At 39.2% G+C, this 22,987-nt stretch overlaps 1 protein-coding gene across 1 annotated transcript; it reads left to right on the top strand.

The window, feature by feature from the left end:
• Nucleotides 1-7,431: 7,431 nt before the first annotated feature.
• On the top strand, nt 7,432-22,938 carry LOC145454950 (solute carrier organic anion transporter family member 4A1-like). Its single transcript, XM_080332879.1, has 13 exons — nt 7,432-9,542; nt 9,601-9,715; nt 11,997-12,185; nt 13,683-13,847; nt 13,919-14,009; nt 15,608-15,849; nt 16,498-16,609; nt 17,409-17,563; nt 17,629-17,830; nt 18,918-19,108; nt 19,699-19,828; nt 20,697-20,913; nt 22,000-22,938. The coding sequence occupies exons 1-13, from the start codon at nt 9,207-9,209 to the stop codon at nt 22,162-22,164; spliced, it is 2,310 nt and encodes a 769-aa protein (XP_080189005.1). The 5' UTR covers nt 7,432-9,206; the 3' UTR covers nt 22,165-22,938.
• Nucleotides 22,939-22,987: the final 49 nt, after the last annotated feature.

Here is a 22,987-nt window from a genome sequence, read left to right as displayed (position 1 = left end):
GTCCCCTATTGTGTTCCGAAGGCTGAAATATTTTTGGGGTAATGTTGGGATAGTCATTTCGACTTGTAGCAAGGAGTAGTTCTGCCCTTGAGGGGTGAATATGATATTTTAAATATCCGTTATGATATCAATATTTGCATCTCTCTTACTTGAAAAAATATTCATTTTCAAAAGATTCTGCTGGGTCCCCTATTGTGTTCCGAAGGCTGAAATATTTTTGGGGTAATGTTAGAATAGTCATTTCGACTTGTAGCAAGGAGTGGATCTGCCCTTGAGGTCGCAAAGGGGTGAAAATGATTTTTTAAATATCCGGTATAATAACATTACGGTTATTTCTTCGAAAAATATCCATTTTCAAAAGATTCTGCTGGGTCCCCTATTGTGTTCCGAAGGCTGAAATATTTTTGGGGTAATGTTGGGATAGTCATTTCGACTTGTAGCAAGGAGTGGATCTGCCCTTGGGGTCGCAGAGGGGTGAAAATGATTTTTTAAATATCCGTTATAATATCATTACGGGCATTTCTTCGAAAAATATCCATTTTCAAAAGATTCTGCTGGGTCCCCTATTGTGTTCCGAAGGTTGAAATATTTTTGGGGTAATGTTGGGATAGTCTTTTCAATTTGTAGCAAGAAGTGGATCTGCCCTTGGGGCCGCAGAGGGGTGAAAATAATTTTTTAAATATCAGTTATAATATCATTACGGGCATCCCTATTTCTTCGAAAAATATCCATTTTCAAAAGATTCTGCTGGGTCCCCTATTGTGTTCCAAAGGCTGAAATATTTTTGGGGTAATGTTGGGATAGTCATTTCGACTTGTAGCAAGAAGTGGATCTGCCCTTGGGGTCGCAGAGGGGTGAATATGATTTTTCGGTTTTATCGTTAGAATGTAGGCATTTGGATGTCTATTTGCCGGAACAGGATCCTTTTTGTTGATCAGCTCTAAATATTATGAGCTGGCAACCGGTTTTTCTGAGAATTTTGAAATCTGGCAACACATATTCCAGTTATTCCGAAATTGTATAGACCGAAAAAAATCATGTTATCCATGTACATTCACAATGATTCACGCGGTCATCATATTTCTGCTGATGTGCTATTAGCATCACAGTGGTTTCATACGCATTCCGCTCCGTCGACCCAACTCTTTGATTTATTATGTTCGGGTTCGCAAAGTTCCAAGCTAAAAATGGGTGAATGTAAATTGGTGATGTCCGTAATGTCGGCGATGTCAGCATAAACTCTGATGTAGGGTTGTTCAAAAATAACTTGTTGTCCGTATTCCGGTGATTCGCTGATCAAATTGTTAGGCCGCCTAAACAAACGCTGCTCACCAAATTTTGTTAAATTCTAATTAGTAGAAGCCGACGCAGAGCCAATTGAATTTTTTTAATTTATTATAAAAAAATTGCTCAAATTTTGCTGTCAACCACAAGTACCCTACAATCTCTATAGTGCCAGTAGTTATAATTATTTTACTGTTCAATCATGAACGGTGGCTTAGTTGAGCCAGATAGCAATCGAGGCTAGTTAGCGGTGTAGCTAATACGAAGTTCATGAGGCCTTCGTTTGAAACCGGTGATGTGTCCCCGTTCATTTTTAAAACTAGCTTGGGGTTGGAAAAGCTCTCATTGCTTCCACCTGCCATCGAGATCGCGGTCCAATTTTGTTCGAAAAGTCTTTTATCGTACTTCCGCATTATGAAAAATTTCATGATAAAAGTATAACTAAACGACGATTATTATCATCGTGCTCCGCACATAACTATGACCTCTAGATCTCTACGACAGTAGCGTTCAATATAATTTAGGTAGTGGGTTGAACGGTGTAGCTAAAAAAATAATAGAGTGGTGGCAAAATTTGATGATGTAAAAGAACCTCCTTTTATATGGACATGGAATCATATGGTAAAAAAATAATTCAATTCAAATTATTGCTACAATTTTCATCATTTCAATACACCATAAGACTGCGATACAACAAAAGATAGGAAGGTGTCGAAACGACTTGGAGTAGTCTTCGAAATCAGACACCCACCTGACCTAGGCGATGTAAAAAAGGAGGCATGCATACTGAATGAAAAGTAAAAGAAGATAATATTAAAGGACAAGTGACAAAAAAGGTGTTATGTGTCGGAAGGCGAGATCGATATGTCAGGTCGTGGTCCTGTCGTGATCGTGGTCCAGGCCGTGGTTGTGGTCCGTGGTCGATGGTATTGGGCCCTTATTGGGTAATTATCACAACTTCTGGCTGGGTGGATATTTATAGAAATATTATACCCACATACATAATTGTGTATGTGGTAACTGTATTATAATGTTTTGTGGTTATAAAATTTAATGACTGAAATTGGTCAATAATAGTGTTACTTGCATATTGTATATTTGTTATCATTAGCAGATTTGATAGAAGCGGCGTCTTCAAAGATTTAGAGGGCACGCAATTATACATGTTGGGGCTATAAGTTCATTCCACACGGTAAGATTATTCATGAGTTTCTCGAGGGTAAGCGTCGGTCGAGCCATTTGTCATTATAATTACTTCGCGGAAGTATGCTGTTATTTCGTGACTTCCGGAGAAAGTTATTGTGACACTCAAAAGATCGCTGTATAGCCTATAGATCGCTGGCGAAATCCATATGTCAGGTCGTGGTCCGGTATACTATAGGATTAGGGGGAGATGTGGTACCGATGGATCACTGGGACCGAAAATACTTGAAAAATTCTCCATGATAATTCCATGATTACACTCCGTGAATTTGTCTACAATTACATGCTGACAGAATCTTTCCTCACATGCAAAAAAAATCGACCTGCGTGAGTTATGGGGTCTGTGACGAGTGATTTACGTTTTAGGGGGTGTAAAGTAAATTTGGATCGACATTTGCATTTTTCTATATCACCTTTCAGACTAACAAACCCGTCATAATTTTTGATGTGAAGTATAGGGCTTGTATCAGGATATATAATGGCACATATTTTTCGAATCAATACCATCCTCGAGGGGACTATTTTCAAGTCAATTACAATATTTATGGGGTGGGGGACCTACGGTACCATAGCCAAATCAAGCAAAATAGATGGACCAACTAATCACTTAACAACATAAACTCGCCTACATATATATAGGCTGTATATCATAGTTACCTGTGGTGTTTTATCGCTATTACGAGGTATTTGAAAGTCACAATGTCGAACTGGGGATAATAGGTATGTGGCATTAATTTTGTAAGTTTAGGCGTAAATCAAAACATGATTTTATGTCAACATTTGAGTTGATATAATCTATTTTATTCTTGAAGGTCGCGACGAAACATTCTTCATTGGCTTGCTGTGGCTTAGCTTATATGACACAACAAAACAAGCTAACAAATTTGAGTTTTTGAGCGTATGTCTCATAGGTCCCATGGTCGTGTGCCTTTGGACCCACCGGGTGGGGACCGATGGCACGTTCGAGCAACACATTTTAAGCGTTTATAAATATTTTTTGAAAAGGCGGATATTCATGTAAATGTCCGCGATAGGTAGAGCTTGTATCGAAGTGTTGAGACAGCAAAAGATCTGCTATTCTCGGCTGAAGATTTGAGGGCCAGAGATCATTTTGCAATTTTTGATCCATCGGTACCACATCTCCCCCAATATTTATTCAGCAAAAATTGTTTGTATTTCGACTTGAATGTGGACAGGACATGCTCGATGACTGTCGGATAGCCGGCGAGATACAGTTCCACAAATCAGGTCTGCCATATTTGATAGAGCGGTGATCTTTTTTGTCCGCCATATGGTAGTTGGACGACGTGGACGCGCGTGTGTCGCACTTATGCACTTTTGTTACCGAGGTAAAGAAGTTATTTAAGTTATCGGAGCAGTGGCCGCAGTGGAACTGATACATAAACTTGGCAATTATTACTAATTTCTAGAGTCTAGTAAAACCCCAAGGTATTTCGCATTTTCCGAGTTGGAAATAGGTTGACCAGCGATGTTAACGGTTAATTTTTTTCGGAGTTTATGACTAGGATTTCGCGGCGTTGACGCAAAGATTATTCTGTGGGCCGCCCACTCATGCACTTCGTGCATTTGGTCACTGCGTGGTCACGGCACCTGATATAGCCGTATATGATGAGAAATAGAGGAGGTGAGTATCATCAGCGAACATTGTGGTAGGCCTATATATACTCAATAAGGAGGATTCAAAAATGTCGTTACATTTGTTCCACGCGGGACATAGTTTGCAAGCCAAGGACAGTGCCATCTGGCGCAATCTTCGGTCAAGGTTCTATCGCCGGATATCATTCTGGGATTGCACTTCGTGTTGGCCAAAACTTGATCTCCCTTGAGGACGCGTCTTTGTCGCACCGAAAAGCTGGTGCCTAATAAGTAATAATTCCGCAACCACAGGCAGCACACACGAGTAGCCTACATCTAGGTTAAATTCTGTAGTCTACATCATGCGTATTTATATTCAGCCCTTTGACCCCCTAGCCGAAATTTCCGGTGGCATTTTCACCAATAATAATAATAACAGTTTCATCACACTAATGAGCTTCCTTCGCAAATCGCAAAACATGAGAAAGAATAACATGGTTTTGGTTCGTTTTATCAATGATATATATATCATTGGTTTTAATAATATTTTTATCGATTCAAAACGCCATAAGATTGCTATAAATGAACAGATAGGAAGGCGTTGAAACGATTTGGAATATTCTTTCAATCATATCCAGCTGGTGTGCTGGAATATGGAAATGTGCACTTAATGAAAAGTAATAGAAGAGAACATAAAATGAGAAGCTAACGCAATATCTAGGCAGCACGTGGCGTGTTCGAATCTGGAAAAGTAAGTGGTTCACTGATTTTTCACCACTTCTGACCGTTACCGTTTTGGTGGACAAACTTTGAAGCATTCTGGCTAAAGAACATATATTAACTATTATATATATGTAGGCTACTATATAGTATGTATAGTTTATCTGGGCTCCTACCAGGGTTGTAACCAAATCACAAGGTTCCGAGTCACAAGTCAATCTCACTTTTATAGTTTTGAGTCGAATCAAGTCGAGTCATTTTGAATTCACCACCGAGTCAAGTCCGAGTCCAAGTGAGCTAGTAGTGGGTCGAGTCCGAGTCCAAGTTGTTATGTTCACTCCAGGGTTGTATTGACTCGAGTCATGACTCGACTCGAGTCAGACTTGAGTCGCGATTTTTTGATGACTGGACTTGACTTGAGTCATTTTCTCAAAATAGGGAAATGACTCGACTCGACTCGAGCCAATTTGTATATTGACTCGACTTGGACTCGAGTCATTGCGCATGGCTCGAACCAAGTCATATGACCCGAGATTCAGCCGGCCTAGCAGAGGTGGTCAAAGTAGTCAAGAAATCTACTCAAGTAGAAGTAGAAGTAGCGACGAAAAAATCTACTCAAGTACGAGTAGAAGTACTTCTTCCATAAGCAACCTAAAACTACTTGAAGTAGAAGTAGAATTGACTGACTTTAAAAGTACTCAAGTAAGTAAGTAGTTATGAAAACGATCCTAATTCGTTCACATGGACTGTAAAAAGGTGCAAATTGAGCTATGCGATAGGTGACGAGCTTGATTCATATTGATGCATACCAGCAGGTATCCAATTTTCGCTAGCATGAGTATTCGTCCACATCATGGGATGAAAATAATAGTATTGATATGGAGATGCGATGCTAATCCTCTGTTCTCTCGAACAGCACGTTTTAGAAAATAGCATGGTACGGAGCCATTCCCCATATTATAAGGCTCGTAGTTTAGTCGAAGAGTAATACGGAGAAGTTGTATAGGATACGGTGTAAACACTTTGCGCGATTAGTAAACGTTAATAAAAAATATGGTGGACCGTAAATGCCATATTGTGTAGCTTTATTTCCAGAAATTAAAGGCATTACTACACTTGCTTTTATATACTTCAACATGTATGTTATCCAGACAAAAGAACTGATAATAATTATAACTCAAAGTATATGATACTGGGAATCGAAAGTGAAATATAAATACTACTTTTAAAAGCAGACCATGAATTTCATGTTTTTAGCCCAGAAAGTTTCAAAGATGGTATGCTAAAACAGCTCTAAAACTGAAAAAAGTCAGAGTCCACTTATCCAGATTTGGACACGCCATGGTCATGCTAGATTACAATATGGCAAGTAAATGCTAGATTACGAAACATCAGTTTCAAACGTTATATAGCCTACTGTGTTGAATTATTTGATATGGACGAAGGGCGACAATGTGGTGTGAACGGAACCACACCAACCCTCTACCTAAATTATATTCACCGTTACTTTCGTAAAATCATACTGGTGACTCCGAATGCAGCACTGCGCGCGAAGCGCGACGAAAATTCTGGGCTTAACTAAACTTTTATGAAAATTAAATGTTGATACTCCATGAAAACAGCCCCGAAATTCCTCAGGCTATCTTCCTGATTGGAAGATTGAACTACTTCTACTTGACAAACTGAAAATAGCGAAAAGTAAGTAAGTAGATCACAAAATATTACGAAGTATAAGTAGAAGTAGCGAAAATCAGATCTACTTGAGTAAGTACCAGAAGTAGAGGAAAACTACTTGAGTAGCCTACTTCTACTTTTTTGAAAAAAGTAGAAGTACTTCGTTACTGACCACCTCTTGCCAAGACCGACATTTCATTGTAATTTCGAAGAACAGTAAAGTAACCACTTTATTGGGATTACGTCTGTTGGTACTGGTACTTGAAAATGCGACCAGAAACTGGTAAACGTGAGAAAAATTAGTATATTATAAATGCGAACCATTCGATATCACCAAACAGAGTTATAAGAGTGGCTTTAACACGACTTTAACTGGAAACTGAGCAGTCAACACAATGACTTGGACTTGGACTCGAGTCATAATACCATGACTCGGAGTTGACTCGGTGGTGAATTGAAAATGACTCGATTTGACTCGAGTCAAAACCGTAAAAGTGAGAATGACTTGTGACTCGAAGCTTTGTGACTTGGTTACAACCCTGGTTCACTCTTAGATTAAGTGGTTCACTGTTCAGTTTTCACAATGATATAAATGATATATATATCATTGATTTTCAGTTCAATCCGGTTCAACCCACTTTTTCAACTCTGCTCCAGTGATATAGAAAAGCTCGCATTCATACTATGGTAATTTCCCTCAGCTTAACAGTTTCTGGCCCCATTCTTCAAGTATCAGGACCGATAGACGAAATACCAATAATGTGGTAACTTTACTATTCGTTGAAGTTACAATGAAATGTCTCTGATAACGCCCACTAGTGAATACATTTTCCACTGTCCCGAAACAACTGCCCCCCCTTTATTTTCGTCGCGATGCAATGAAGCATGGGAATCTGTAGCATCCGGAGTATTAAATGCGCGATTTTATCGTTGATGGAAGCGTCGTGAATGGTACGGGGTGCTGCCAAAGTAGAACCGGTAAACAGGATCATAGCAATGTCGCACACAACTATGTTCCGGTTCACGCGAATATTCATATTTAGTTAGTCGATAGCCATATCAGAAAAGTTGGAAGGGTCATCACATATAGTATTAGTGAAGCCTTGTGGAAAGTTATGGAGTGCTCGTCGTTGTCCGGGTGGTCGTGTGTCGTGTTCACTATGAAGTAGAGAAATTGTTTCGATGCAATGTTCACCGCACCGGTACGCGCTTTCGATGCGCTGCGATCGACGGTTTCGAGCGGGTTCTGAGGACCTGCATGATAGAAGCTTGTCGGAAGCTCTGCATGACGGAAGCTTCGTAATTAAATCACTTGAAAGTAAATCCAAGGTCAGCATGTATAGTGTCCTGTCCAGTATATGCGGATATAATTGGGCGCTTCTTTTGTACCAGTATATGATAATTGTAGGCTACTTGTTGATTAAGGGACGATTATGAATGAAAATAGTCTTGAAACTCCTGTTGATTAGTACTATTAATTTATATGCAATAGGATCAGGTTATGAGCAATGGTAAAACTTGCTTTAAATACTCATAAATTAATAGACCAATTGAATTCAATCCAATCAATGATCGATTTAGCTTTCCATTTTGAGTTGACACTCGCGTAACTGCTAGTGAAAGTATTGTGAGGTGTGGTGGGATTAACAAATAGAAAAGAACCACACTGAGTGCACAATAGAAGTTTTGTGACCACCAAACACGAATCATGGCCTATATGTAAACTTCAATTTGTTTCTTATCTCTACAAATCTATGTCCAAATCCTGAACTTTTGTTTGTAACCGCAATTTCATCTCCCAATAATAATCTCCGAATATTTGCTTACCAATCAGAGCCCGCAGTTTTATTTCAATTCTTACTATAATTTTAGAATTCACTGTAAATCCTGATCCAAAATTGATCTTTAATGACATTGTAATACTGGATGTAAACTTTGAATTTCAATCTGTAACAACTTGATTCGTAATTTTATACGAAAATAGAGATTGCAATGTGTTTCGGACAACCTTTCGTAATAGAATATTGAAATCCACGCTCCTCGAACCCAAATATCAACTTTATGCTTATCTTAACAGGACCAGATATTGCATACCGGTAAAGAAAAACTGAATTTGATATATCACCACTATGTTGTTTCTTTTATTACGTCACCATAAATTCTCTTTTGTTGCTCTACAAGAATAATATAATTCATTTAATACTCTATTGGGCACGCAAATAGAGCCTCTGAAAATTAATAATAAAGAGTGATGTGTTAGCAAGTACTTCTTGATAATATCTTGCAAAATGAACAAAGAAGTATTGTTTTCAGAACACCTGTCGAGTATCACTCATCCAGATATTGTATTTCAGCCTGTACCATTACTTATTACCTTGTTTGCACTAACAATATCTTCTAAAATGCTCTGCAAATCTTACGGTGATGTACCATTTATTGTTGAACACAGTCCACTTATCACTGTCTCGCTATCAAATGCCGTGTTATGTTTGAATCGCTCACGTTTTCATGATTTATAGAACTCCAATGTCACTGTAATTAAATTATTGATCTTTCTATCTAGAGAGCACTGCTAAAATTACATGGGTGGTGAAGCCTGGGTGAAGTTTCAATCATCCATGTTCTATCTTTTTATGCTCTCAGAATTGTATGTTATTGTATTGTTATAAGGTCTCGCATACTTTGTAAATATGCCCTCAACTATGGTATTCACCTAACCTGAGAGATATATGGATCATTCTGGACCAACTGCATCTGACTCGCCAGTTGATTTGGTGAAAAGTACAAAAAATGACAAGGACGGTGATTACAATGGAGCTGCTGTAGGCAAGCTACCAACATCCACTAGCAATCAGCCACTTATTCAAGAATGTCGTGTCCAGATTTTGGATAGAACCACGCTGTCTTCGGTATCGGAATCGTCCATCCGGAAATGCTATAGGTATGGATGGTGTTGCTTCACACCATCAATTCTGCAGCCTCTCTTCAACAATGCCAAGGCGTTTTTAATATTTGTCACGATTTCTAATATTGTACAAGGAATACTGGTCAATGGACTGGTCAAGGTAAGTCTCTTGAAATCCCTGCAGTATGTTTATAGTAATGACTTTGTGATATTTTCAGGTTAATGTTACGTCCATTGAGAGGCGTTTCCAGCTACTGAGTTCGGAATCGGGACTGATAATCAGTAGCTACGATATTGCTGGCTGTCTTTGCCTTCTGCCGATTAGCTATATTGGTAAGTGGAACTCTCTTTCCGAACTTTTAAAACAAATTAGGTATGCAGTATACATGATAGTTTCTTTTTGTGTTACAGCTGGAGTGTCTGAATTGGCCAATAGTTGGTTTATGTATCGCGATAAATTACTAATGCACATCGTCAGCTCTGCTAGACCGTCATTTCTCTTCTCTCATAATCAACTGTTTCATTCCATTTTGAAATCCAGTTGGTGCAGTTATGCATATGTCATTGTTTCTATTATTATATCATTATATTAAAATATTTTGTAATCTCAAAACACAACAAGACTACGAAAAGAAAGGTGTTGAAATTTTAAATGATGTGGCGAAGTCTGGATGAATTCGCAATCTTAGCAAAAAAAAATTGTATTTGAATACCGGTATTCCTAGGAAACATGTTGTCCTGTAACTGGTGAAAAATATAGACCAGTGGTTCCCAACGTGGGTGATATCACCCCCACTCCCAATTGGCGATTTTGAGAAACAAAAGAGCAAAAATGCCAAATGGTGCGATTGGGGGTACGAAAGTGTTAAAACGTTCAGTGAGATATATTGAATCAAGACGGCCAAAAAATGCATGTGAAGACGGCTTATTCTGCATACAATGCGAAAGTGACTTCAAAAGGGTCAATTCAAAGGAAAGTAGACACAGAAACCGGTTTTACGGGCACCTACATATTTAGTCAATTCACCGACGGTCAGAATTAGGTGAATAAATTTTCTGTTTCTAGTCCTTTTTTCGGATCCGTAAATATGGGGGCGCAAACTTGTGTCGAGCTTGATAAGGGGGCAATGAGTCTAAAAAAGTTGGGAGCCACTGATATAGAAACTGACCATCAAACTATGGTATTCTGAAACGAAATATGATGTAAATAAGAGACCTTGAATTTTTCTTCATCGTTTCCTGAATAGCCTACCTTATTGCCACGTTTTATGTTAAGGATTGACAAATTTCCAGGTATATTTGTGGTGCAAGTTCTACCGGATGTTGTCCCAGATAACAGTAAATCACGAAATTCTTTCTGAGGCAGTCATCCATGTCTTGAATGATGAAAATTGGATGTATTTTGAAAAGGGGGATTCTTATCGTAAAAAACATTCTTTTGTGATTTGTGATATTTATAGATGGAACTTGTCTATGTAATCTGTCTACGTGACCTGTTCAACAAAAACTTTCTCAAGTGAGAGAGATACCTTACTACAAAATACAAACAACACTTCCCAATTCTGGGATGTTTGAAGTGCGACACTGTGGCTCATCTCTAAAAAATACTTTCATTTACATATTGTTACATTTGGGGTAGCTGGGAATTTGTGACCAAGCATTATCTCATCTCCAAATCTGAATGTTGTTGGGACATTGCATGTCTCGAACTATTTCCAATTGTAGTGCTGACATGGGCAACTACCGAATATCTTATCAAGATGTTGATCTCGTTGACTCGACCCGCTTCATAGTTATCAGTTAGAAAATAGGCCTCAAATCATGTGCCCTTGTATGCTCGTGGGGTGTGGCATGGTGCTATAGCAATATTAAATAAAGGCATTAGATGATTTATCATCTAACATGTATGCTAGTGATAAAATGCGGGTAACTGTGCTCTGTACAATGCAGATTGCACAGTGTGTACACTTTGTGCACTTGTAGGTAAAGTCAGTAAGTCATGTTCATGTTTGAGGTGCATATGTCAAAATAAGTTGAAATTTGATAGTGAAATACTCTACAAAATGCACTAGCCACATCAATTTTATATCAATCATTTCTATATTTTGTATTGATCTTGCTATCATGTCTAGTAGGAACATAGGCTATTTGAGTCGTGGTGTTTCTATTCCCTTGTGGAGTTGTGAGTGCAGGAATTCCTGTCGTAATCATTCCACATGAGTTGAGCTTCTGAAGTCATTTCCGTTATAAACCTATTTATTAAACCATTCCGCCTGTTGAAATGAGAATTGTCATTCATGTCTCCGTGTTCATTTCATGACACTTCATAATATTTTGCACATATGTACACCATGCTAATTAGGTGAAATATGGCGACAGAAATTACAAGATGTCGTTATGACGATTTAAGTGTCATTTTGTCAAAAGTGGAATTGTTTGCATTTACAATACTTTGGATTTATAACTCTATCCATACCTATTTTGACACATTTAATGAATTCGACCACAACTCGATTTCTATGATGATTGCATATTGGCAATTTGTGAATTTATGAAAACATGTAGTTTCGTTTGTCAGATTTATTATTGATGCATTTTATATATCTTTTTCCAGGTGGTCAGAGACACAAGCCTCGGTGGATTAGTGTGGGGGTGCTACTTCTTGGAATCGGATCGATAATCCTTGCCCTGCCAAATTTTATTGTGGGACCATATCAGTATAAGCCCTCCAGTACGGATGATGGTATTGATGTCTGTGTGCAGCGTTCTGGCAATAATTTCTCGTTCAACAATAATACAAGCGGTTAGTGAATTGGATGTAATAGCATGACTGCATAATAGCCATTTTTGTTGCTCAAGTTTTTATTGTACTATAAACTATAATAAATATGAATAGTTGAATTCGGTAGGGCTTGGATCGCTCTAGGCTGCACTGATATGAACTTCAAGATATCAAATATATAGACACTCGTGTGCTTGAGAGTGATGGCAATCATCATCTCGACTCATACCAATCAAGACCATTCGATGAAAGTACGACCATACTTTAATGTGAAATTTACCTGCCGATGAAGTGTTGGAAGGAAGTTATTAGTACTGGCATTTGGACTTTGAATAGCACAGGTAATCCCTGACTTCATGTTCGAAGGTTACAAGATTGCGTAACTAAGTAAAAACGGTACGGACAGATGAATACTTCTTGTACAAACTTTTAAATGTGGATAATAAATCTATTCTATTTTTACTTTCTGTAACTGGTGTACAGTGAGACTGAAACTGGAAGTGAAAGTGAATTGTATTGTATTGTATACCTGGATTCACCAATGTTGCTCAGCAGCTCGAATCTAAATTCCGTAAATTTGGTCTCCGTACAAGAAGCAATGCCTTTGCTCTTCCCATGAAAATGATATGTATTAGGAGCTGGCTCATGGTCATTTCATAAGTGCGGCAGTTGTTATATTGATAAAGATCAGTCCAAGGCAATTACATGCTAATAATATTGACATACGTTTATTGACATGCTAATGAAAAGTAAATTACCTTAGTTTCAAATTATCTGTCTACATTGCCGGTGACCAGATGTATTTACCTGTTCAGTTTGTTTTAGGAATATGTGATTCACTTATAAGGAGGCATCGATAAAATTGTGCGAATGTGAATGGAATGTTCATTGATATTTATTTATATTCATAGATTCCTTCGCAGTAAAGCGTCTGCAGGTTTTCAAAACTTGTTTCTCAGCTCTTTTTTGAATAATGTATGAATAAAATTTGAAATCTTGTTGGGGGTGATGATGATGTACTACTATCTATGCTCCAATTGAAACAGATCATGACCCGTTTGAACTATAAATCAATCCTGGTACATGATTCAATTATGGTAATGGATGTTTTCTGTCAGCGAAATTGAATTTGTTGCTGAAACAAAATCATGCACATGACTGGCTTTCAGACTAGATGCCTGGTACCTACCCACATGCATTATTTTGTTCTTGTTGGTTGGTAAATGAACACAATGTTACCGGCGTCTAGCATATATATGTGAATAATCAGGCAGACAGCTATCCAATCGGAAAACATTCTCATGTACCTGCTAATTAATGTGGCTGTTTATTGTTGGTATGATGTTGAAGATGAACATTAGCTACCATACTTGCAATGTCATTTAATGTCACATCTCAAGTGCTTGTCCGGGAGGTTAAATCCCCAGCCCAACTGTCGCATATTACATATTATAAACAGTCTGAAGGTATTCTATTGCATTTGCATTGTATTACATTTACATCATTGCTTTGTTTTAGATGATTGCAGCCTTGGGTCAGTTGACTACGTGGATTTCCGATATATGAAGTATGTCTTCATCCTCGGCCAATTTGTTATTGGTATTGGAAGTTCACCATTGAGTATCTTGGCAGTGACTATGATTGATGAAAGCGTCAATGAAGAAGTTTACCCTATTCACATTGGTGTGTAGAGTTCACAATGTCGTGTTCTTTTAATTTCTAAGACATTATCTATTTTAATATTCATTTTTCAGGGATTTTTTATCTTGGCGCCTTGTTGGGACCAGCTATTGGGTTTATCCTTGGTGGAAAGCTTCTAACTATATTCACGAATGTCTACGAAATGTGAGTTTGCTTGATTAATATTCATTGTGCATGGTGGCTCACTTAATAATGTTAAAAATACATATCTCATTACGTTGAGGTCGAGAATTACTGAAAAGTGATCACTTTATATATGATAGTCCTACCAAATTCGAATGTGATGTATATTTCTGTACTATTATATACTAGTACCTGAGTATGTAGCATTTCGCAACATTTCCTGCAAGCAGTAGGCCTCCTATCATTACTTACAAACACTTCCACAACTCAACCAAGAATCAAAAAAAGTGGACAAGGTCAGAATTATATGCAGCTAAATACGGTGGCGTAGTCTCTAGTTATAGCTGTATCTGAACATTCTCAATAACGGACCCGGAAATGGTGATTTTACAGCAAGCTGAGAAATAATAGATTAGCTAGCGATAACCAGTTTGTATGCAAATACGTGATACATCAGGTCAGCAAGGTCGGAAACATATGCATATGAGTGCAGGCTATGTAGCACAATATTTATTGTTGCTAGATTCTCCACCCACATGAATTAGGGGATCCCTTCGTAGTGTTCCCTAGAGCCTATTTAGTACTACATGACTGTAAATCCCTGTAGCTTTTCTTTTCTATCGTAAATAATGTGAGGTTAATACCAGCCAATCCGAATTCCTTCATCAATTATCCATTTGATTCAAATTTTCAAGACGCTATGATCCGAAGATGTGGATTGTTGAGTAATGATACTTGAGATATGAGTCAATTATTTATGTGCTGAATCTAAGCTTTGACCGATCCATTCGCTACTCCAGACTAGCTGACAGAGTAATAAATCACCTGACTTTCACTATTGACTATCGTACCATGCGACTAGGAGTTTTCAACTTTTCCTTTGGAATGTTCGAGAGGTATATCTTGATGGATTTGGTTTTGGTTGTAATAGCAATATCTTGGACGATGAATTTGAGGATTATCCAGCCTGCTAATTTTGGGATTTTCTGTTCAAACCAGTCGGAAATATTGATTGATAGCCTTGATTCATGATCACATTAAACCTGTGATACCGGATGTCTGAATGTATCTTGATAATGGATCGTTGCTCCTTAACTGCTTACGATCTTCAGGTCTTTAACGATCTTGGCAGTTGGCATATTGTACTTTGGGCTCTTTCTGTAGTCTAGTCGGTAAGTAGGCCAAATCTCCAGTATATTGATGTTGATGATGATTGGGCGACTTTTTTTCTTTTATGGTACCGGTACCATATTCTACTATAGCTGCATGCCATATGTGAATGTTGTAGCGGTGTATTGATGAAAAACCGATGAACTTCTCGAGACCTATAATTCTAATTGACATTGACTCAAGAGTGTAAGTGTGCTTAATTGCAAACAGCTCTTGAAGCTATCAGTTCAATTGCGATAAGATGATACCGTCTTGATTGATTGAAGGTGTTGGACACATTGTAAGCCTTGTCTTTATCTTATAGCAATAGCCTATAAATCACTGTTCACTTTGTGTTCACCGGTCGTTCTGTTAATCAGAATGGAGTGTTTTGGGTGTGAGCCTGCTGCATGTTAAATATTTTCCCTTCTGCTAATACTTGGCTTGAACACGACCTTGTTGCTTTCAAGACCTTCCGATATCAATCCTGAGAGCCCTACCTGGGTTGGAGCATGGTGGATCGGGTTCCTTATTTCTGGAGCGTTGGCTTTTCTGCTCTCTGTTCCGTTGTTTGGTTACCCGAGCAGACTGCGAAAATCTTCGGGCGGCATGCGGTGTTCCGGTCGTAGAAGCCGCAAGATAGAGCATGATATTGATATGAAAGATTTAGGAGTTTCCAATGTTGATGTCGACAAGCATATTTCTGAAAGTGGTAAGTCGTTCGATGCGAACTATACCAGGTTAAAGCCGGCACCCTGCCATGGTTTTGTATTGAGCTCTGACTGTTGGGATACGCATTTTTGTTCATGATGGTTTTGCGAAAAACTGTGTTTGTTATCAATTGGCGACTTTTGAAATAAAGACTCCACACAGTCAGCAGTCATCTGACTTGAAATCTCACATAGACTGGATTTATCTCCATTTTGTGTGTTTAATAGTCATTAAAAAATGGTGGTATCATCCATTGCATGCCGATTTAATCTAATAATTTACAATCTGAATTCATTGTTACGTCTTTTCCCGCTGGTTTGTTAAAAAGCTAGTACTACTTAGCAAGATCGTGTTTTCAAATCTGGCCTGGAAAAATGTAAATATTGCTTGGAGCAAGCATCACTCGCATGCTTTGATAATATATGCTATAGGCTGGAATATTGAGCTATTGAAGACCCAGCATCATTTTGTTATTTCGATTTATTTTATTTCGGATTTAAATTCGTCATTGGTGGAAGCAGTCACTATGCATGGAATGGTGTGTGACTCCTGTGCACGAGTACTTGGTGGTTGAATATTCTTGCGTTGTAGAGTTGATGTTACTGTTACCCGCTCAAGCGGTGTGCATTCCTAGATATTTTTCATTCAGATCTCCAAACTGGCTCTCCCGGGCACACAACGGATGGAAACTCTGAAAAAAACAGCTTGCGTACTGCGTTTTCCAAGACGTCTTCGGCCAGAGCGATCAAGGAATTTTGGAGGTTTCTGTTGAATTCAATTGTATGCTACTAGCAAATGGTTGTGTTAATCTGGTTTTGGTGCGCTGACCAGCTGCATGTCAGTTTTCATTGATTTTTAACGGCCTGTGTATATGTGTGTTACCGATTTACGGTTTCATTCCGTATACATTCAGCGTTTTTACGCATGGAGACGGTTTATCTTTTGATACACAAAGTGGTTTTAGCTGCGACGTGGCCTCATAGTCTTCCGCATCAATAATATCGACATCTCTAACGCAGCGTATAATGTGGTCATATACAGAGGCGGTCAGTAATGATGTCCTCTACTTCTTCAGTGTACTCAAATATGATTTGCCTACTTGTGCCACTAAATCAAGTGATAATTTTTAGCACTTCCATTTAATCAGCTTTTAGGCAAATCTACTTACTTTTCACAGTTTGGATTTTGTAATGTGGAAAGTAGTTTTGGGACAAGTTTGCATCACTTTATGATTGAAATTGTCGTAAGATCAGCATGGAATAGTCCCTGCATCATGGTAACTGAATGTATAATAAAAGATTCTAACTATTTGCAGTGTCGTCATTTTGCACATCTGGCAATTTAGGAGTAGATACCAATTACTGAAAAAAAGCGATCTCACGACCTATTGAAACTACTTGAGTAGCCTTTCCGGACCACTCATTTCAAACTTCTACTTGTATTTGATCAGAAACGACATGCTTCTACTTCTAGTTCGTTATACTCAGTGGTAACGCTGACTATTTTCACTACCTCTAGTCATACACCATTTATGATTGTCTGTCATTTATGATTTTTCAGCGATCTCTTCCAAGTCTTGTCCAACAAAGCGTTCATGTTTCTGAGCTTGTCAGCGGCCATTTTCAGCACTTTGGTGTCAGGCTTTTCGACGTTCGGCCCGAAATTCATCGAGTCGCAACTTGGAAAATCGGCGGCAGACGCCGCCAATCTGTTTGGTGAGAACCATTGAGAAAACAAGGCGATTTTTGTGATGTGTGACAATCTGATGTGTTCCGTTTAGGATATGTGTGTATACCCGCCGGCGCTAGCGGGATGCTTATAGGGGCGTTCCTGATGGTGGGATTGAAGATGAATCACAAAGCCACTCTTCAAATGTGCATAGCGGTGAGCGCGGTCAGTTTGCTGGCGCATTTCGTCCTCGTTCTCGACTGTAACGACCCGGAGATTGCCGGGGTAACGGTGCCTTACCGACATAATAACAGGTGCGTGGTTTGCTGCGTTGTGATCAAATATTCCGTGTTATTCGATTAACCTCCAAGGCGGCCTTGGTAAATAGGCGAAAAGTTCACTTCCCCGAGCCCGTTTCCTGTTTTCTAGAAGGATGAGACTTTGCTTACAGGTCTACCTTTTTAAAATATTTCAAGAATTCATCAATATCCGCTCTAAATTTTTCAAAGCAGTCTAGTTTGTTTGGTATTAGTCATTTGTGATTCATAGCGAGTGGACTGTACATGAAATGGCTTGTCAGACATATATGTCCTGTTAGATATGATTAGCAGAGGTGGCCGGTAAGCGTGTTCTTCTGTTTCGGGTGCTCTTAGTAGGCTTTGCGTGCTTGCACTTCTCGAGCGGTCAAGTATTCAGACTGCGTCCTCCTGTGCTTTCACAGTTTTTTAGACGAAGCTACTGGCTTTTTACACTTGAATTTTGTAAAGTGGAAAGTAATTTTTGGATATGATTGCGTTAATTTTATGAGCGAACCTGTCATAAGAATCGGGCGAAATAGCCCCCCCCCCCCCCCCCCGTATCACAGTCACCTATTTGTAGTGTCAGCAGCAAACCCACACCCTACAGCTATAACTCCAAAAGTAGCCACTCACGATCAAGTACTACAAGTATGTGACCTCTCGACCAAATGTACATTTTGAAACTACTCATTACATTACTGTTATTGCAGTTCGACATTTGTTGGGAATCCCAGCCTCTGCTAGGAATTCAGTAGAAATTTTTCGTGTTTCTTTTATTCGAGAATCAATGTTGACTGGTGACTGCTTTGACCAGCTCGCGCAATTGCCATTATCCGACTGCATTGAAGCATATAGGATTTTGGCATCTTTTCATATATGCTGTTGTACTCTGTGATGCCGAGGACAGAATGAAACACTACGATCAGCTACACCAGACTTCTCCTTATTTACAGTTGGTTAATTTCGATCATGGTTATCCACTACAAATACGCCATGTTAATTTGAGGATCCTTCATCTAAAGTAGAAGGGCACAATAGTAGAAAAGTACCACACTCTGCATATTTGGTCGTGCCTTACGGTATCTGTCATTACCATTCTCAGCCTCGAAAGTGCTCTTAACAACATCACTGTGTTGGATTCATGCAATCTGGAATGCAATTGCCACGATGCCTCTCGTTTTAGCCCTGTCTGTGGCAAGGATCTTATCACGTACTATTCACCGTGCCACGCCGGCTGTGCCGGATTTGATAGCACTTCCAATATGTACAGCGACTGTGCCTGTATGACTCCAGGTAAGCGAGGCGTTTATATAATGTAATAGTAGCATATAGGCCTAATACCTATGCGTTACTTATGGTGTACTATGTGATTGCTGATTCACATGTTACTATATTGCTGATTTATAGATTATTATCAGTGGCATTCAGTGGATTCAGCCGGTTCGCTCGTGTTCTATGGAACTATTTCACAAACAAAATTTAGAAGATCAATGAACCGGTTTGCATTACTGATTGCTGTCAATCACATTTTGTAACAGTATCGGCCGAAAAAACTTGACTTTTATGATAGTACTGGCTGACAACAAATCTGAATCTTACCTGTGAATATTATATCCCGATTTTTCCATTGGCTCTGGTCATGGTTACTGGCGCTAGAAAGTGTTTCAAGACATTTATTCTGGCTCTTCGGTATGTGCATCTTTCGTCACGGTTTGGCCTTCAGGGACTGAGCCATCTGTATCTAGCTGTAATAGGTGTATGGAGAATCGGGATATGGGCGACAACCCTGTTAACGGTTGAATATCGACATAATCCACTCACAAGCTCAACACAGAATTTAGGCTTTCGTTTCTTCATTTACAAACGTGCGATTTTGTAAACAGGTTTCAGCGAAGTGACGGCAGGGATCTGTCCCAAAGTCTGTCAATGGGAGACTCTCATTCTGTTCAGTTTGTTCGTCATTATTCTTAGTACTTTCATGTGTACTATTCCCGGAGTGGACATCTCGCTGAGGTGAGTTTGTGCTTTTGTTTTAACTCGGGTCATAGGCCCATTTCTCATGTATTCAATATCTCGAATGCTGAGGTTTGAGATATTTCATCGGTCCCTGTGCTGGGATATTAGGGGAATAATCATATGTGCTTGAACCTGGTGCCTGCAGCCAAAACCCGGTCTATTGGGTGTTTATTGTTTTCTAGTTGGTGAATAGATATACAGTGCAAAACAAAATACTCGCGGTTTTCCAATACTATGAAATCTCCTGGTTTTGCACAATTATGTTTGTGCGAAAAGTCAGAAATTGTCGCAAATCATGTGCTACATACTTCCCCTTTTGCAATAACCTTTATTAACAGTTTGAGGTCATCGTCTAGCAGCCTTTTTTCTCTTGTAATTGAGCACCTTATCGAGCCATTGCATTGTTAATGCGATGGTTAATATTTTATAGGGGTCTTGATAACGGATTATAAGCTAATCTTCTTCTCATGTGTTCGATAGTCGCATCGATTTTCAGTTTGTCGATTCTCTTAATTTTAAGATCATTCGAATTTTTGGTGTACAATTGTATATGTAGTCATATTTCATGTGTACATGTGTTCTGTAATGCAACGACACGAATGTTACGGCATTCATTAGGGGCATTTTTTATGGATGTTTTTATCTCCTCGGTGATGATGCAGTTACTCATTATTATGGCGACAGCCCTAGATTCATGTATATACGACATTGTACGATCTCTTAAGCAGTTGAGGGACATTGCTGAGTTCCTTCTGCCGAATGCTTGCTAGCCTATGTCATCCAAAATTATGAAATACCCGGTACAACTGTGCATATTACATATTAAAACTGTCCAGCCAATGCACTTTTGACATATGTTGTTCAGGTGCTTTCCCAACCACCAACGGTCTCTGGCGATCGGTGTGCAATGGATTTTGATCCGGACGCTAGGGACGATACCTGGTCCCATCCTATTTGGAACTGTTATCGACGATGCCTGTTTACTAGTCGACAAGGCGAATTGTGCTTTCAACGGGTCTTGCGTTTTGTATAAAAATAGCGACCTTTCCTTCAGTTTCCTGCTGCTGTCAATTGCTTACAAGGTAAGTGTGTTTAGTAGATGAGCTCATCAGATAATAATTAGTTTAGTATGTTCCATGATATTGGCTACCGTTAAAGGGGCTTGTTTGTTGGTGAGGTCGTCAGCAATGACTACGTTCAGACCATCTGACTGATCATACTCATGCCTTGTCTTTTGATATAATCTGACACAACGAACACTTGCATGATAAAATAAGGTAACCATCCGGTTGGATGTCTGTATACTGTCCAATCAATCATGCAGATTGAACAAAACGCTGTCATCCTTGGGATCGACATCGTCGCAGTGAAAACATGGGCGAGCATTTTTTCTACGCTAAAGTGAGGTCAAGTTTGCAAACGTGATAATGTCGCACGGTTCTAAATCTGTTGGCTTACTGGGAGGTCATAAATTTCCTATTTTATCTCCAGGCGTAGATCTGTAGAAAAAGAACCTTTCAACAATCTGCGACGCAGCACTTTTTCGAGTACTTAGGAAGTGTTGTCCCTAGAAAAACTGCTACTTTCATAGTTTTTTAGGACAAATTGCTTGCTTTCTAAATTTTGTTGAAGATTTAGGGTGGTTTATGGTTTTTCTATCAGCGTGTTCGACATGACCGCATCGAGAGAGTACCCACAATTTTTGAAATTCGTAGCATTCCTAGTGTAATGCACCATTCTGCGTTGGTCGCACACAAAACGGGGAAAAATAGGATCAAAACGATCTAGTATTTTACTGTGTGACGTATACTATTTTTATGGGCTTTAAATAGAATATTCTGATGGGAAAGGAAATGTGTGGTCCTGCAGGCTACAAAACACCAAATAGCAGTGCAAGAATATCTATCGTTGATATACAGTGTTCTTCCCAATTCTCTACTAGTTTCTGACGATTACCACTGACGAGTGTCAGCTGAAAATTTTTGGATTCATTTCAATATGAATAGGCTATTGAATTGTATGTTGAAGTTATGCAACTCAAAGAAGCTGTTCAGTAGTGAGACATTTCTAATTTAATATCTAGGGTATATATTGCCATGATGCCTGACCTCGACCGCCCCCACATGCATTCAAGATTATTGTGAGTTGCGACTGTGTTGTTTTCGCAGGTCGCCGGCATCGTAACTTTGAGCTTTGCACTGTTTTACGTCAAGAGCTGTGTTTCCGTTCACGGTAGCTCTCAAAGTTCCGCTCCGATTCAGATCGAGTCCACACGCCGTGATCATGCTGGACATGAACGATCGGAACCACTAGATGTCGCATCTCGTGATTAGCATCGCGTTCGCTCACACACGGTGCTTCAAGCAGGCCGAGGTCTGCCGATCTCGTGCAAAGACTTCCAATGCCTTGTCTTCCCTTGCCTTACTCACTTGTTACCGCTTCAGTCATTCTCGTTCACTGCTTGTCACTTGATTTAACGCACTTAATCATCGCAATATTGAAACTAAAGGGTGGGAGAAACGGAAAGTGGACGTATTTACATTACAGACTTTTCACTTCAAGCTAGTTCTGTTGTTTTGCTATTTATTGCTAACGCTTTTCGAGTTTGTATTGTATCATGGCAGTATACTCTGATTAGAAGTGAAGGGGGGAAGCCTGTTGAAGCAAACTGCCACGTAATAAGCTTTCGTGGGATGCCCATTTACTTTTCGTGACTTATGCTCTTCCCTGCTACTGTAATATTGCTGGTGCTCTCGAAGTGTACTACTTTTGTCACGCTTAAATTTTATGCATCGGGTCACGTCTAGCCAAAGATTTCCGTTAGAATCTGCTCGCTCCGTGATGATACTCTGGAGGATTTCTAGGAGGTATTTTACAAGTTGTTGTTTTCTTTGAGAAGACTGTGTGTCACGTGCTTCCCTGTGGTCAAACCTGAGATTTTTTGTGCCAGGACACGACTTGAACCTTGATATTGCATCCTTACCATTTTTCACTGCGCGCCTTCTTCATCGTCTCAGCGTGCCATTTCCATTTAGCTGAGGTGTTAACACTGTTCTGACTTCTGAGAGTTCGTATTCGTTTAAGCGCAATATAACGAGATAACTGAACTTTCTGCACGTGTGTTGCTACCTGCGTGGGGTTTGTATTATTTAAGGA

This window comes from Botryllus schlosseri, chromosome 14 (genome assembly GCF_051294905.1).
Source record: "Botryllus schlosseri isolate E-star chromosome 14, Bs_hap1, whole genome shotgun sequence".
Classification (NCBI taxonomy): Eukaryota; Metazoa; Chordata; class Ascidiacea; order Stolidobranchia; family Styelidae; genus Botryllus; species Botryllus schlosseri.
Note: the sequence above shows the minus strand (reverse complement) of the source record. Positions and strands in the feature narration are given on the sequence as shown.

Excerpts from the sequence above, each read along its gene's own strand:
- LOC145454950 (XM_080332879.1), top strand. The coding sequence starts at position 9,207 with ATGGATCATTCTGGACCAACTGCATCTGACTCGCCAGTTGATTTGGTG. Across the intron at positions 13,848-13,918 it reads AGTTTACCCTATTCACATTG|GGATTTTTTATCTTGGCGCC; the intron begins GTGTGTAGAGTT and ends TTCATTTTTCAG. Across the intron at positions 19,829-20,696 it reads GGAGTGGACATCTCGCTGAG|GTGCTTTCCCAACCACCAAC; the intron begins GTGAGTTTGTGC and ends TATGTTGTTCAG.